This window comes from Limanda limanda, chromosome 12, assembly GCF_963576545.1.
Source record: "Limanda limanda chromosome 12, fLimLim1.1, whole genome shotgun sequence".
NCBI classification, from domain to species: Eukaryota; Metazoa; Chordata; class Actinopteri; order Pleuronectiformes; family Pleuronectidae; genus Limanda; species Limanda limanda.
Window position 1 is genome coordinate 24,540,389 of NC_083647.1, and position 15,788 is coordinate 24,556,176.

Here is a 15,788-nt window from a genome sequence, read left to right on the forward strand (position 1 = left end):
ACCTGGTGCATACTCTATCTCTCTCCGGCTCTGCTGACACAACAGAGTGACGGAGGAAGTGATGCATGTTTGCTGTCGTTCCACCGACCAGGTGGACGGCGAGTTTTATTACTATTCAAGATTCTCGTGTCAGCAATAGACAGAGTAATTACTGAGCAATGTGCAATGAAATTTTAATCTCAAAACCCAACGATAGTTAGGGACGTTTTTTTGGATAGTTTGGACTTTCGGGGCCGATCACAGGAAGTTGAGACAACATAGAATCACATGACCCGGTGACAACAGGGATGTGAACAAGCCGCGGGCCCGAGCTGTAGGAACAGAGAAGAAGAAAAGAGGAAGAGGAGCATCAGGAACTTACTCTTCACCGTGCCTTTCACTGCATCCACCACAAACGCAGTGGAAATGAACAGAGCGATGACTTCCTCCGTCGACCTGGAGAACAACAGAAGCCACAGTTAGGCTGTTATAGTAAATAAATCAGTCAGTAAGAAATAATAAACAAACCCTCATGAAAAAGATTCGAAACATGCTAATTTAACGTTCTGCTAGCTAAGCCTTGTAGATTGGTAGAATTAGATTAGATTAGATTGGATTCAACTTTATTGTCATTGCACAGTACAAGTACATATACAACGAAATGCAGTTAGCGTCTAACCAGAAGTGCAAAAAAAGGCAGTAAAAGTGCAGAGTATTGTGCAAATTAAAGTGAAAATGTAAATAAATAAGATCTGTACAGTAGAAATATATATGGAATATTGCAGTATTAACAGGAATTGTAAGATATAAGGACGATGAATACACTATGAGCAGGATAAAAACATAAATAAATAAATATATATAGAATGTCTCCGTGGTTGTCACAGGGAAAACACGTCTTTCTTTAAAAACGGTTTCTTACACAAAACAGACTTTTCCTGCTGAGTGCCGGTGATTTTCCCGCAGACGCTGTCGCCCAATTTAAAACATTTTTCAGTTTGACAGAGGAGGAGGAGGCATGCAGACAGATGAAAGAAAGTGTACGAATTGATTGGATAATTTGGACGGGCGCTGAAAATGAAAACAATTAAAGTGAGTCCAACGTGAGAGACACCTTTTGAAGAGCTTCATGAGCAGGCTGACGTTAAATATCCCTCCGAGGATGAGGAAGAGGCAGTTCCACAGACCGATGCAGGCGTAGAACGCAGGGAAGTCCAGGTTGTAGTCGTCGCAGATTCCTCGGATCACTGTGAGGCACGAGAACACAAACACACACACACACGGGGAGACAGAAATACAAACACAGAACCATGAAACGTCTGATCGTGACCAACGTGCTCCCACATCCTCAGGACTTTGTGTAACTGTTGCTGATTGACAGCTTCTTTAGCCTCTCTTTGCTAATGAGGCTGCAGTAAACAAGTCGTCGCCTCATGTTGTGGCTGCGGTTGAAGTTGTTGTAACTTGAAAATACAGAAACTATGTGATGATGAGCTCCTTCCCTCAAAATGAATCAAAATTCATTTCGTAGCATTTGAAGAATTATTTATGACAAAGAAAAGAAGACAAACGTGATGTTGAAATTATCACTTATTGAAATGAGGTTAACGAGGAACAGCATTAATCACCTGTTTGTACCAAGTATCGCCTTGAAAATAATAAAAAGAACAAATTATGTTTTCCAAATTATTGAATACATTTTCAGCCTGTTTGCCTCTAATAACCAGAATAGTTTCATTCTGCATATATTTGTTTTAAAGTCATATGAGTTCGATGTGACCTTGATCTTAAAACTTGAAGAAAACATGTTTTTTAAGGTCACAGATGTAATTTCACCTTCATCCTCGAGTCCAAGCAACTGTTCGTATCAGATTGAATCAAATTCTCTGTGCCTGTGCCAGATATTTCACAGTCATTTGAACACAAGGTCACCGTGACCTTGACCTTTGACCACCAAAATTAGATCAGATCATCTTTTAGGCCAACTGAACGTTTGTGCAAAATTAGAAGAAATTCCGTGAAGGGGTTCCTGAGATAATGAATTCACGATGAAGAAACTGTGTTCTGCAAGGCCACAGTGACCTTGACCTTTGACCTTTGACCACCAGCATAGCCAGTTCATCATTTAGGCAATGTAAGTGTGTTCCCTCAAGGCGTTGAGATACCAGCTTCACAGAAATGAGACAGACAGACGCAGAGGCATAACGATTACAACTACACACACACACACACACACACACACACACACACAAAAGGGAAAATCACATTTCATTCAAACGTACCAGACAAAAGTATTTCGATTGTTTTTATTAAGTTATAAACATCAAGTTGTAATCCTGAGCATGTTTGTGCAAAAGATAAATTACATCTTTACAAACCAGCCACTGTTCTGCTCAGACCGGCTCCTGGAAATCGACTCTAATCGTCCCCGTGAGGATTTACTTTAAACACTTCTAACCCAATTACTTCAAACTTCATCACATCACAAAACCCAACAAACTAGCTCCGGTATAAAAACTACATCTTGGCAGCAGAGTCGCTGCTTTTCCCCTTCGCTGCCCGATTCTGCAGCTTCCAGCCTTCAACATCGTTCAGATTCCAACAAACAAAATGACGCTATTGGGTGAAAACTCGTGTACTATGTTTATGTGCAGCTGAATATTAGGTTTGCAGGTTCTTGCATACAACGAGCGAGTTTCCTGATGTGAACGCCCCCGAAACCAAACATTGCATAACTCCATTCAATCTGATTTGAAAATATAAATTTTCTCAAGGCACTTTACTTTAAAAGAAATAATGTCAGTGAGAGGAAAAGTTGTTTCCTTATTCCTTAAAATGTTTAGAGACACATGCTTTTTACTTTACTGCAGCAGGAACACTTTAGGCCCTACTTTCTAAAACCAGACTTTATTTTGGCGGGGCTGAGCTGAACGACAGGGGAAGCCTACCGCTGATGAAGATGGCGAGCGGAGCCGTGGTCAGAGGGATGACGAGGGGAGAGCCGGCGAACAGCGAGTAGATCACCCCCCCGATGCTCTGGCCGATGATGGTCTTCCGAACATCTGTGCAGAGACGAGACACACGGAGGGAAAACACGGGAGGATTAATGTGCATCACTACCTGCACATTATTATTATAATATCATATCATATCTAATGCTCCTCTGAGGTCAAGGTCAAAGTTAAACACTTAAGGAACTTGTGCTTTTTGCTGTTAATTAACTAATTAACTAATTAACTCTGGGACGTCATCAAATCAACTGTTACACATCTTTAAAAAGCATCTAAACAACACTGGTGCTTTTGCTTCAATATTAATTTTCTGTTTTAAAACAAAAGACCAATCTGTCAAACAGGAAGTGTAGAGTCTCTGCTCGTACCGATCTCGCCACGCGTGCTCTCGTCGTTCAGCGAGCCGAACGCGATGGCGGGCAGGAGGATGGCGATGTAGAGGAAGATGGCCGTGGTCATGTACTTCAGCAGGGTCTTGTTACTGCCAACTATACCTGAGAGAGAGAGATAAACACAAACAAACACATGAGTCATATCCATCTCATCGTAGAGCAGAGGGGGGGGGGGCTCGACACTCTAATTTCAAACCTGACAGAAACATTAGCGCACTTCATCATTCAGTGCCGATCAACATCCAGTCAGTTACTGTAAAACTATTTAACAAAAGGCTTTCACTGCCCGTCGGCCCTTTGAAAAAAAGGAATAATAATAATAATAACAGTAATTTGTTTCAGTTTTGTGCCATCCATCATTTTCTAAGAGAAGTTATCGTCCCTCCCAATGATGGATAACTCCTTTTTGAAATAAAACCCTTTAATTGGGCTCTAATGCGATCACAGGGATTCTGGTCCTGTGACCTTCATCACATGATCATTATCTGATGACACTCACAAGACAGGAATATCTTGATTTTGTTACAGCTCAATGAATGTGTTTGGATTTCATGAAATGAGAGCGGAGCTGAGGAGGAGAATCCAGAGAGAAACCCCTCTTCTTCTCCTTCTTCCTCTTCTTCTTCTTCACTGTACTTTACTCAGATTTATACACCTCCTTCTTTATCAAATTAAAATACCTGAGGACAGAAACCCTTTCATACGTTTGCTTATTTAATATTAATACCACTAGAATAAACCACTAGAAGCCGAATTTGCGATGGGAATGTTCATCCCAGTGTCCTTGTCCACGGTCTCGGGACGTGAAACAATAATATTGGACACATGTGAACATATGGAAGCAGTAAAACATCTGGGACAGTGGTTTTTAGCAGGTGGAAGATCCTGGACGTGACACAGATGAGGCACAGATCCATCTGAGGCAAAGTGACAGATATACGGAGGATCTGCCAGAGGCGCCCTGTTGTGGCATAATAAGGAAGATGATTCACTTTCACTCCAAGTCCAAGTCCAAGTCCAAGTCCAACCTACCATCGGTGAAGTCGGAGGGGTAGAAAGGAAGTCTGCGGCACAGGTCTTCGTAAATCCCCCGGCCGGGTTTGAAGAAATCCTGACACTGCAGGACAGAAGGAAGACGGTCAGAGTTTCAACAAGGACACAGAGAGTTTCCCCTTGATGCCAGATGACTGAGAACAGGATCAGTCCAACCTCCGTCACCTAGAGGCGAGAGAAGTGACAGCAGCGGGGGGGGGAGGGGGGGGGTGACAGTGTGCACCATCTACAGGCAAAGGAAGAAACAGCCACATGGGCCACCTGCAGCCAGAAGTGGGACCACTGCAGTGTTTTCTACTGCTGTAGTTGCAGAGAAAGGAGTTTGTTTTTGATTAAATTTGATTTTGTCCACTGGGAAAGACTTTTTTTCAATATTTTGATTGATTTCTCAGACAATAATTCAAATTGATGCAGATCCACAATAAAACCCCTGGATTGACTGAATATAAATGTGGTTTCGTAAGAGGACTGCTGGGCCTCGGGCCTTCTAGTTTACATAAACATTTTTTGGTGTAATTGTAACATTTTGCTTTTAGGCATCTTGCTAATTTAGCAATAGTGAGCTCCTAAAAACAGCATTTATATCCAGAGGCTTAACCGACCAAGTGTTCCTTTCTTCTGCTCTCTGCATCGTGGACAATGACACATTAAGATAAGGAAAAATAGCTTTAGATGATTCTGCTAAGACACTGGTGATGCCACAGGGCGCTCTCTGTCCCAAAGATGACTTGAACAATCAAATCCAAGTAAATCTGTAATTGCATAATACGCAAAAAACACAGTAAGCAGAGCAGCGCGGCCGGATTGAAATGTGCATTTATTAAACGTCCCTGACGGAGCGATAACAGCATCAGCGAGTTTTAGAGAAGTCTGGAGGAGGACGAGTGGGAAAGGACCACGTGACTCGAGAGGGGACATGAAGGGCTTCTTAAAAAGATGAGCTTTCAGGTTATGGAAGATTGGGAACAAATGTGCAGCCCTGACTGAGCTTATTAAGTAAATTATCCACTTACCCGTGTCTTGTTGAACACAGCATTATACAATTAAGTGGATCGGGCGACGACGACGAGGGGAATTTGAGTACGTATAGCTCTCGGGGAAAAAATAATTTCTGCCTCATTTGTCATCGTAAAAAGTTCTGGCAGCTTTTGGCAGAACAAAGTAATTCATCTCAAATCAAACGACATGAAAACAAACAACAGCCTGAGCAGACTGGCTAGTTTCACTTAGCTACACATGCATGTTCAACAAGGACTGTTCATCCGTTAGTGCACATCATGGAATCATAAATAATTATAACAACAGAGTGTGTGTGTTTGTGTGTGTGTGTTCTCTCTCTGTGTGTGTGTTCTCTCTTTGTGTGTGTGTTCTCTCTTTGTGTGTATAGCCTGATCACCAGCTTTTGGCTCAGGATCGATGAACAAAAGTCTCGAGAGGAATTACTCTCCACCTGTTTTCCGGGTTTTCGTTCTGCAGGAATCGACGGATGGAGGAAAAAACATTAAAAAAACATAAAAACACAACAATTTGTCCTGGTTTCTGTAAGTACAGTAAAGTGGTGCGCTGCCGCGGGTGGTCTCATGTCAATTTCGGATGTGGAAGGAGGTGGCGAAAAGTGGGTAGTTTCTCCTTTTCTGCCTCTCTCCCCTCATTTCTATCATTTCCTGTTTCCTCTTGATTTCACCTGCTCTCTCTCCACCCCTCTTTCCCCTCACTCTCCTCTCCCTCCATCTGTCTTTTTCTATATATCCCTCTTTTCACTGAGTGGCACTGAGCCTTTCAAGCCGTGGGATAAACACCTAACAAGAAATACAACAAAAAAGAAACCACACACACAACGGGAAATGTCTGGGAGCCCCGGTCTGTCAGCGGCAACATTAGGAGGAGATGTGGGTCCGCGGCATCGAGCAGAGCCCCTCTGGAGGTGTGTGTGTTAACGTGTGTGTGTGTGTGTGTGTGTGTGTGTGTGTGTGTTAACGTGTGTGTGTGTGAACATGCATGTGTAGCAAGGGCTGGCGAGTTCTGACAGGACTGTGAGAGATGTAAGGTCATTTACCCACTGAGGAGGCCTGGCAGGAGTTGATGCTGATTGATTAGGGGGAGAGAAAAGATGGACGAGTCAGGCCAGTCAGGCGAGGAAGAGGAGGAGGAGGAGGAGGAGGAGGAGGAAGAGGAGGGTGGTTAAGAGCGGAGAACGAGATGGAGGAGAATAAAAAAATGTAAATGTATGTGCATAGTCTCATTTCTCTACAGAGCTCACACGGAGGGAATTAAGGGGATATATCTTTGCCCGTGGTTGTTCAGGTGTCGGACTGTGAGGAAGGTCAAACCTTCAGGAGGACGACCTCATCATGTGACTGTTGCTACGTCAAATAACAACCAGTAGGAAGGAAGCTGCTGATGCTTGAAGATTTCAAAACCTCAAAAGAAACCCTGAGACACATCTTTGAAGCGTCCCCTTCTCCTTTCACCAAAATCATTTAATGTAGTCTCATTTATTCAATATAGCTTCTTTTATTGCTTTTAAATGTTTTAACTGCTTTTGAATGTAATTATAAGCATTAATTGTGCTGCATAAATGAAAGTGTATCATTATTATTATTGCAAAATTGTATTATTGCTGATATCTGAGTGTCTAAATGCCTTTAATAGATGAGATAATAAAAGGAGAGTGAAAGGTGAGGGAGGAACATGAGGATGAGACGCATTCGGAGAATAGCTAAAAATTTGAACATGTAGAGGAAAAGTGGTGAGAGGCAACATCTCCGGCCGCTGGGGATGACTCACGAAGCTGTCAAGTGAATACATGGGTTGGAAACGGGCCTAATCGCCCGACACTGAAAGGTCGTGCACGCGGGTTGTGCGTCTCACACACGCTCCTGCCCACCTTGAGGGGTTTGTGACTGTGGGGGTCCGTCTCCTCCTTCCCCAGGGCGGTGGACGGCTGGTTGACCGCCGTCAGCTGGTGCCTCTGGAACACCAGCGCCTCCTTGAACTCCTCCTGCGTCTTGGTCTCCAGCAGCTTCTGCCTGAAGGAGATGTCGGAGAAGAGGGTGGCAAACGTCCGGCCCAGCTCCATCGCCGTCTTGGTGCTTTTCTGGAAAAAGAGCAAACGAGAGGAGTGGTTGAAGTTTCCACCGCGATGGCAAACAGTTACACATTCATGAATATCGTCCTCAAAACCTTGTGCAGCTGCAGAAGATGCAACTAGAGAGTTTAATCCAAAACCATATTCAAAATCAGTAGTTGAATATCCACAGAAAATAAAGATACAAATTTTGTTCATGAGTAACACTCCCTCTACAATAATGCCATACTTTTATGTTTCCTATCATTTTATTAGGGACGGACGAGCCTGCAGGACACAGCTGTGCTGACCATGTTCTGTTTCTTTTTCTTTTTTTTTTTTTTTTTTAGAAAAACAGAACAGACAACAAAACAAACAGAACAACAACAAAAATCCCACCCCAAACTAACAATGAGCACTGCAGTATATATCCTTACACACATATATACATATATTTATATACACACATGTTCTGTTTCTTATGGCAAAGAAGAAAAATAAAACACTGGGTTCTTATCTAAAGTGTATCAAATCAGAAAGCAAAAGATAAACATTGTTCTAATAACTTCCTTTTTTAGTGAACTTTTTTACAAAGTTTTGTTTAATAAATGATGCAAGTTATTTGAGCTGTGTCCGTCTAATCTTTTTACTTTGTTGCAATCATTTTACTTTAATTCTGTATTATAGGCAACATCTTTACAGCTAAAGCATGTGAAATGTATTTAAAATAGGATTTCTGCTGCCTGCTGGCACTCAAAATGCAGCCCATAATATATCTTACTGGTCTATATAGGCCTACTGCTTATAATAATCAGCTATCTCTATTTTTGTGACGGGGACATGACGTCATACAAAATTGCCCCCACCAGAAATTTCAGGCTAAAATCGCCACTGGTTTATTGTGAAACCAAAACAAAGTTCTGAAGGACACGAAAAACGTCAGAGCAGATTCTGAGAATAATTCCATGCTTATTATCAACAAACTGCGTCTTTATAAATTGAAATGTATCCATGATGAGGTCTCGATATGGCAGAAAAATCCCCCAAAAGCCCTCACCTTTACGTAGAGATTTCAATCCGGTTTTCATTTTAATCGATGATTCTGTATTTTGTAGTTTTATGTTTTAAAGCTTCAGTTAAATGTTTCTAAAATGCATCGCCACCTAGTTGCTGCCTGTACTGGAAGTCATAAACAAATAGAAAAATCCCCCAAAAGCTCTCTCCGTTAGTTAAAGATTTCAATCCTGTTTCTCATTTAATTACCGCTACCTCCCATGGAAAGTGTGACAGGTTATGTCGGCAGTTTCGGAGCTGGCTTCCTGTCAATAATCCCACATCTGTTCGAAATGATGGCGTCCCGAGTCACAAAGTGCAACAGAGTGACGCTAACACGGCGCTGGCAGCCTGCGAGTGCCCGTGGTGCCAGGGAAGCCTTGTTATCCAGGTGGTGATGATACCAACGTAGCCGGCTCAGCGCACACACAGAAGCAGCTGCGGCAAACAGAGGAGCTAAAGCCTTTAAGCTCGTTCAAAGTGGCAACTGAATTTTTAACCAGAGCTGGAAGAGCTGGGAGATTTTCATCTTGATTAATCTGGAGGATTTAATTCCGTGTGAAGGCACGGGAAACCCCACCTTCAGAGGCGGAGGAGAAGTGTTATTCCCACACACAGGTTCACATGACTTTCCTCACACCGGGGGCGCTGCAACATCCAGGCAGAAGCAGGCAATTCCCTGGGGGGCCTTAAGATAAGAAGGGGCCCCTGAGAGTGGCTGATCCAGTGCAAAGAATAACCCTAAACCCCTTAAATACAAGATCATCTCTGTTTAGAAGACGCCCACATGATTTCTGTCAGTTTTTAAATGAAGACTAGAATGTCCATCATGTACAATGTGTTTTTTGGGGGGTCCTCATCGAACCAGATAAGGTCCCTTTTGTCAGGGGTCCCTAAAGTCCTTTGAAACGCTCCTGCCTCAGATGTGCATTGCTGCAGTTCCTCTTTTCAGCCTCTGTCTAAAACCACTTGGTTCTAGCACCGCAGACTCTGGTTCTTTTAAACTTTGCAGAAGTTTTACATTCACAATAAAAACAACACACACACACCTGATGGAAGAATAATCATTTGTCTCCTTTAGAGGAAATTAATCTCGCTAGAATTTAGCACCGACCCCAAAGTTCAAGGTCTGAGAATTAAAAAACTCAACAGATTTTTGGTGCAGGATTCATTCGAAAGCTGAAGATCACTGGTTTCGATGAATGTGTAGAAAGTGAGTACGGTGCACGGATGTGTTGATGGGAACTTTCAGGTGAGTGTGTGTTTGACGGAGTGAACTTGAAACAGAGTTTTTCTGTCCGAGTCACGACTGCTCAGAACATTCACTGTGGGCGAAGGAAGAGCAACAACAACAACACTAAATGCTGCAAAGCTCTGTAAGTGGTGGGCGATGGAACCGCTTCCACCCACACTTATGCTCGATTACATACATTTACCAACCCAGAGGAATTCCTATCATCATCATCATCATCAGCAGCATTATCATCATCATCGGGCCCCTTCAAGGAATTTCCTTTTCCTCTCGCAGAACGCAGTCACATCGAGAACAATTGAGACTCGATTGTGATTTATGTTTATTTGGGGCGAGAGTAATGTCTGAGAATGTCATTAGTGGTTGTGATTGCTGCCTGTGAGACTGGCGGGGGTGTGGGGGGGGGGGTGAAACATGAAGGAGAGAACACCAAAAGTTTTAACAAATTAACCAAACAAACAGAAAACAAGACGCAATTAGCGGAGACTTTGACGATCGCCACGTGAGAACCAATCAGGAGGCAGAGGCGGTTTCCGAACGTGTACGTCTGGAAAAACGCAGCCCCGGAGTTTAAACAAAAAAAATAAAACGAGAAAAACTCTGGTGTGGTTTGGACGGCAGGCGTAACCGTAGCAACAGTGATTGGAGGTGTTGGGCAAAAAGACTGAGAGTTTTGTGTGTGTGTGTGTGTGTGTGTGTGTGTCTTTCTACAGGTGAGTGTGTGCTGATGAGGCAGCGGAGACGGACGGGAGGGTTGAGTGCTTGGATGGGAAGTGCTCAGGGTTTGTGTTATGATGGGATGGATGGAAGGGTATTACAGGATCTGTGGCACTTTCCATCGGCAGCAGCGGCGCTCTTCAGACCTGCACGTGGCAGTGACCCGACAGGTTCGTGGTTCAGGCTGAGCACTCGTTCCCACGCAAGACGCCGACAGGCTCTCGGGTTGAAATGTGCTCAGCAGCCATTTGGCAGCTTGGACGCTTTATCAGACGTATTTAGATTCAAACGACTTAAATTAAATAATTGTAGATCAGAGTTTTTAATGTTTTTATTACTATAATTACTGTGGCACTTAATTGGCGGCTTTTTCATTTCTTTGTCGCAATGGGATCAGTTTTTTTGTGTTTATTGTGTAACCTGGCGATCTGAGTGGGTTGATTAAAAAGCATCACATTGCTCAGTTTGCTTTTAAGACTCCTTAAGTGCAAACGCAGGTTTTAACTACATTTGGTTTGAAATAGAGTCGCTGAAAGCAGAAGAGGAGGATATGCAAATGGTCAATTACTCATGCTGTAGCAGCGGGATGCTTCCATCGATCCATCCTTGCACCTGCAGCTAAAAGCACCGAACATGACGTCTGGAAAAATACACTAAGGAACTAATTAATAAATTGAATAAAGATATTTCAGATAGAAGCGAGAGTACATACAACAAATGATCTAGAATATAATGAATTAATTGAACTAGCTGATATACAAAAAAACCCACCAAAGACAGATAAATCACACATATCGTTTGCTCCCAGTGGGGGGGGGGGGGGGGGTTAGTTACCATTTTGAGTGGGGACAGTATCAAGATGACATATCGGACCTCGCAGCAGTTCTCTCCCCAGTTCTGAGGCCTGTCGAGGCGGGAGATGCACACGTGACGCCTCTGGAGATGCTTCACGTTGCATCTGGAGCAGAGAGAGAGAGAGAGAGAGAGAGAGAGAGAGAGGAGGAGGAGGAGGAGGAGGAGGAGGAGGAGGAGGAGGAGGAAGCGGTTTTATAAATGTCAACACCTCACCTTGCCGGCATCGCCCTTCATTTCCATAGATTAACCTCTTTCTCTCTCTCCAGCAACAGTTAGACAGTATTCATGGGCAAGCCTGCTATTACTTGTACACACACACAGACACACACACACACACACAGACACACACACACATATCTCTGTATATGTTAATACATGCACATACTTAGTTGTACAGCGGAGACACAAATTCCAAAATATACTTCACACAAGAGTCAAATATTAAATTAATGAAAACATGAACTAACACATTCACCCATTCTACATCGATGATTCTGTATTTTGTAGTTTTATGTTTTAATGCTTATGTTAAATGTTTCTAAAATGCATTGTCACCTAGTTGCTGCCTGTACTAGAAGTCATAACCCATGCCTCCTCCATGTTAGTGAATTGGACACTGACTAAGCTAAAGATCTAAATAATCATTAAATACATTTCCCTCAGATATGGTTTCCTACTTAACTTAATAACATACTTCATTACTCATTTGGGTGAGTGCAGGTATGTATGTGTCGTTATTTCTTGCATTACATATTTAAACCCATAAATCTCCTCTCGACTGGCTGATCTGTTATTGACTCAATCTGCTCGTCTTCAGATTCCAACATGCATCATGCGCCTCAGCTTACAGGATGCAGAGCCAGGACTGCTGGTACTGGACCCCGGTGGCCGTGGCCGTCACCCCCTGGATGGTCTCGGACAGCAGGTGAACTGCGGAGCAAAGGTCAGAGGTCAAACACGTGTCGGATCGACCTCACGTCCAGTTTGATCTTCACACACACACACACACACACGACATGATGAACGCCTTCTTGTCTGTCTAATCAGAGGAGAAAGACTTAAGGATCCAAGTAATATAGGTTTTAAAGCCTCTATTGTTTTTGTTTTTTTTAACAATATGTTTATTAGGTTTTTTCAGGTAGTTAAGTACAGACAGACAAATACTAGGAGTATGTAAGACATTTTGCCAAAATGAAAGGAAAAGAGAAAGAAAGAAAAAAGAGTCAATTAAAATAAATCAAATAAAGGCATAAAAACAGAACAAAAAACAAACAAACAATACAATCAAGACAATGAAATGTATTGATGCATCACTAGTACACAAAATACATCAAAAAAAGAGGTGAGTGGCCTATTGTGAGTCTCATAGCTGCTCTACATCTCCATCAAATTGAGCAAGGTGGTCGAAGCCTCTATTGTTTAAAGTATTTATGCATTTGACAATAAAATCTGACTGTGATTTCTTTATTTTAGTTTAATGGTGTCAGCCAAAATTCAGATCTTCATCTGTTGTGCCGAGAGTCTCAATGTGACGTCTCCATCACACGAGTCTAACGAGCTCGCCTTCTGTGTGCAAACACAACGCACCGCCACACGCTAATAACAAATGTCCATCCAACCCCGGGAAAGCGGAGTAAAAAAAAAAAAAAAAAAACATGCTTCCTAATAAGAGGAATTTCCCCTCAGACTTCTCGCGGAGACAGAGACGAATAACAGGGTTTTGGGGGTTAAGGGGTGGGTGGGGGGGGTATTCTTCAGCAGCGGTGACTGTCCCGAACCCCCAGAGAGGATTCAGCGTGCTTTGGCTTGCAATGTCCTCTTTGACTCATTAGTGCTCCGCAAATTACAGGGTTGTATCTTAAGCAGCGGGGACGATCATTTCCGTATCATTCAGATTTTCCCTGCCGGTGGTTTCTCTCTCTCTCTCTCTCTCCCTCTCCCTCTCTCTCTCTCTCTCTCTGTCTGTCTGTCTATCCTTCCCTCTATCACTCTCCCTTTCTCTCCCTCTGCCATGCCATCTCATCAATAAAGTATCCTCCATTCATGCCAGAAAATGATGGGCGTCACCATGACAACAGTATCACAGTGCTCAAGGAGGGAGAGAGCCAGGAGCGGAGATTGAGCGAGAGAGAGAGGGGGGGGGGGCAAACAAGAGAGACAGAGGGATAAGTGAGAGAGAGAGAGAGAGTGAGAGAGGGCATGAAGATAGAGAGAGGCGAAGAAAGGATGAAAAGAAACCTATAGAGAGGGAGAATGAAAGGGGGTGGATGAGCGAGAGAGGCAGGGAGAAAAGGAGAGAATAGGGAGACACGGAGAGAGAAGGAGGAGAAATTCAGAGAGAGAGAGGGAGAGAGAACCAAACGGAGAAAGGAAAATGCTCGAGAAAGACAGACAAGAGCTATACGAAGGACAAGATAGAAAAATGAGAGAGAGAGACAAGATGAAAAGGAGAGCGAGAGGGGGGGGGAGACAGAGAGGTGAAGGAGATGGACTGGGATTCAATTCAATTAATAGCAGTGAGCCTGACAGCCATGTAATAATCAAAAACCATCCAATTTCTCATTGATGTCGGGGGGGGGGGGAGAGAGACACAGAAGGAGTGAGAGATGCAAACAGACAAAAAGAAGATTAAAAGATAAAGAAGGGATGAAAAGGAGGTGAGGGAGGAAAGGAAACATAGAAAAAAGAGAAGGAGTGTGTGGGGATGTCCACGTCCCACCAGGAGGAATCAAACCTTCACAATAAAACAACTAATCCAACCTGTAAGTCCTGTGTTTGTTGCATTGTTTACATCTGATCTGGTAATTTACTAAATTAAAGAAACTAAAGAATTCTGAATCTTATGAATCTGATTAATCATATTTGAGATATTACATCAAATCAGCAGCTAAGGTGAATAAACCTGAAGTGAATGTGAGCGGACACTAGCTGCTGCTGAGCGGCCGCTGCTGTGATCAACGCAATTAAATGGAAGACACACACACACACACACACACACACACACACACACACACACACACACACACAAACACACACACACACACACACACGATACTTGTCAGTTGTGTGAATATTTCTGCACAGTTTCGTCAGATTTTTTATGCAAACACAACTCTTTCCACAGACAAAAAACCCACACGTAGCAAATCAAATGTGACAAACTTCAATGGAAACTGATGAGAAAAATGTGACCGGACGGCTGCATCGGCTCCTTTGATCTTCGGGGATTGTTGGTGAATTTCTTTAAACCGCATTATCCACGCGGTTCGGTCGGAGATTGCAAATTTCTGCGAATCACATGATAATGCAGTCTGTGGCCCACCGAGAAGACACAAATCGATAAATATGCAGGAAGTAACAGGGATGTTAATATTGAATCTGGTTGATGTGGAGGTTAAAAACCACGATTCCCTTTTAGCGACGAGAGACTCCTCGTATTATGCTCAGAGGTGACCTCAATAAAAAAACCTCCTGATCTCGTTCTGCCTACGAGATTAACTGAGCAACCGTTGCTCACACACACACACACACACACACACACACAGACACACACACAGGAAGTAAAATGAAGGGTTGCCTTCAAAGCGCGAGCTGCGGAAGGAGCTTTGAAGGAGGTGATTAAAATCCAAGAGGGTTCCATACAGCACTGGCAGATGACACACTTACTGTATATGAGGTATCCATCATAGCCAATAACACAGATGTGAGGTTGTCACGTAACGATGAAGGGGGGGGGCACTAGGACTGGGTCAACGGTGAAAACCTTGTTAATTCTAATCTCCCACTCGCCTGCATTAAAACAAATTACATCACAGCTAAATAAACCTGAGTCCTGCAGGTATATAGTGCACGAGCAAAGTCAAGTGCTTTATATATGATGAAGTGTATTTCAAAAAAACAAATTACATGAGTGTAAATTGTTTAAAACACGGGAGGATGGTTTTTCCTTTCCCGTCCAAGGACATTGTTTTAAAGCCAAATCACTGTTTAATAACTAGAATCTTATCACTTCAATCTCAATCAAATTGAAGAAGCAATTGAAGTCACTTCCAGCTCAAAGTATTCACACAATACCAGCAGTGGTTTTTTTTGAGAAAGAACTGGACAATGGGTCCGCTGGAGGGAGGGAGGGAGGGGGAGAGGGGGGGTTGATTGGAGGGCCGGCTGAAGAGGCATTGATATCTGTGACCGGGGAGGTTACTGCTGGCGTCTGTAATCATTTGATGACTCGATGCATCGACCCAGTCCCGAGTGGTGATGGGGGAGAGGAGCACAAACGGCACACTGATGGTGATTGGTACAGAAGCAAACCACTGATTGCAGCCTCACGCCGGCTGATGCTGACATTTTCATCCAATTAGCACAGCTTACCGTCATCAAAGAAAACGAAACTTTGAGACTTGTCTGCA

General features: G+C 43.2%; 1 protein-coding gene across 1 annotated transcript in view; it reads right to left on the reverse strand.

The window, feature by feature from the left end:
• The window catches only part of slc4a11 (solute carrier family 4 member 11), a 72,926-nt gene that overhangs the window by 12,203 nt on the left and 44,935 nt on the right, over positions 1-15,788 (reverse strand). Inside the window, exons 6-14 of the mRNA XM_061083050.1 lie at positions 15,751-15,783; positions 12,228-12,309; positions 11,359-11,482; positions 7,323-7,532; positions 4,415-4,499; positions 3,359-3,484; positions 2,928-3,041; positions 1,094-1,226; positions 362-435 (exon numbers count right to left, since the gene is read on the reverse strand). Of these exons, the coding sequence (XP_060939033.1) occupies positions 362-435; positions 1,094-1,226; positions 2,928-3,041; positions 3,359-3,484; positions 4,415-4,499; positions 7,323-7,532; positions 11,359-11,482; positions 12,228-12,309; positions 15,751-15,783 (981 nt within the window). The remainder of the gene's footprint in view (positions 1-361; positions 436-1,093; positions 1,227-2,927; positions 3,042-3,358; positions 3,485-4,414; positions 4,500-7,322; positions 7,533-11,358; positions 11,483-12,227; positions 12,310-15,750; positions 15,784-15,788) is intronic.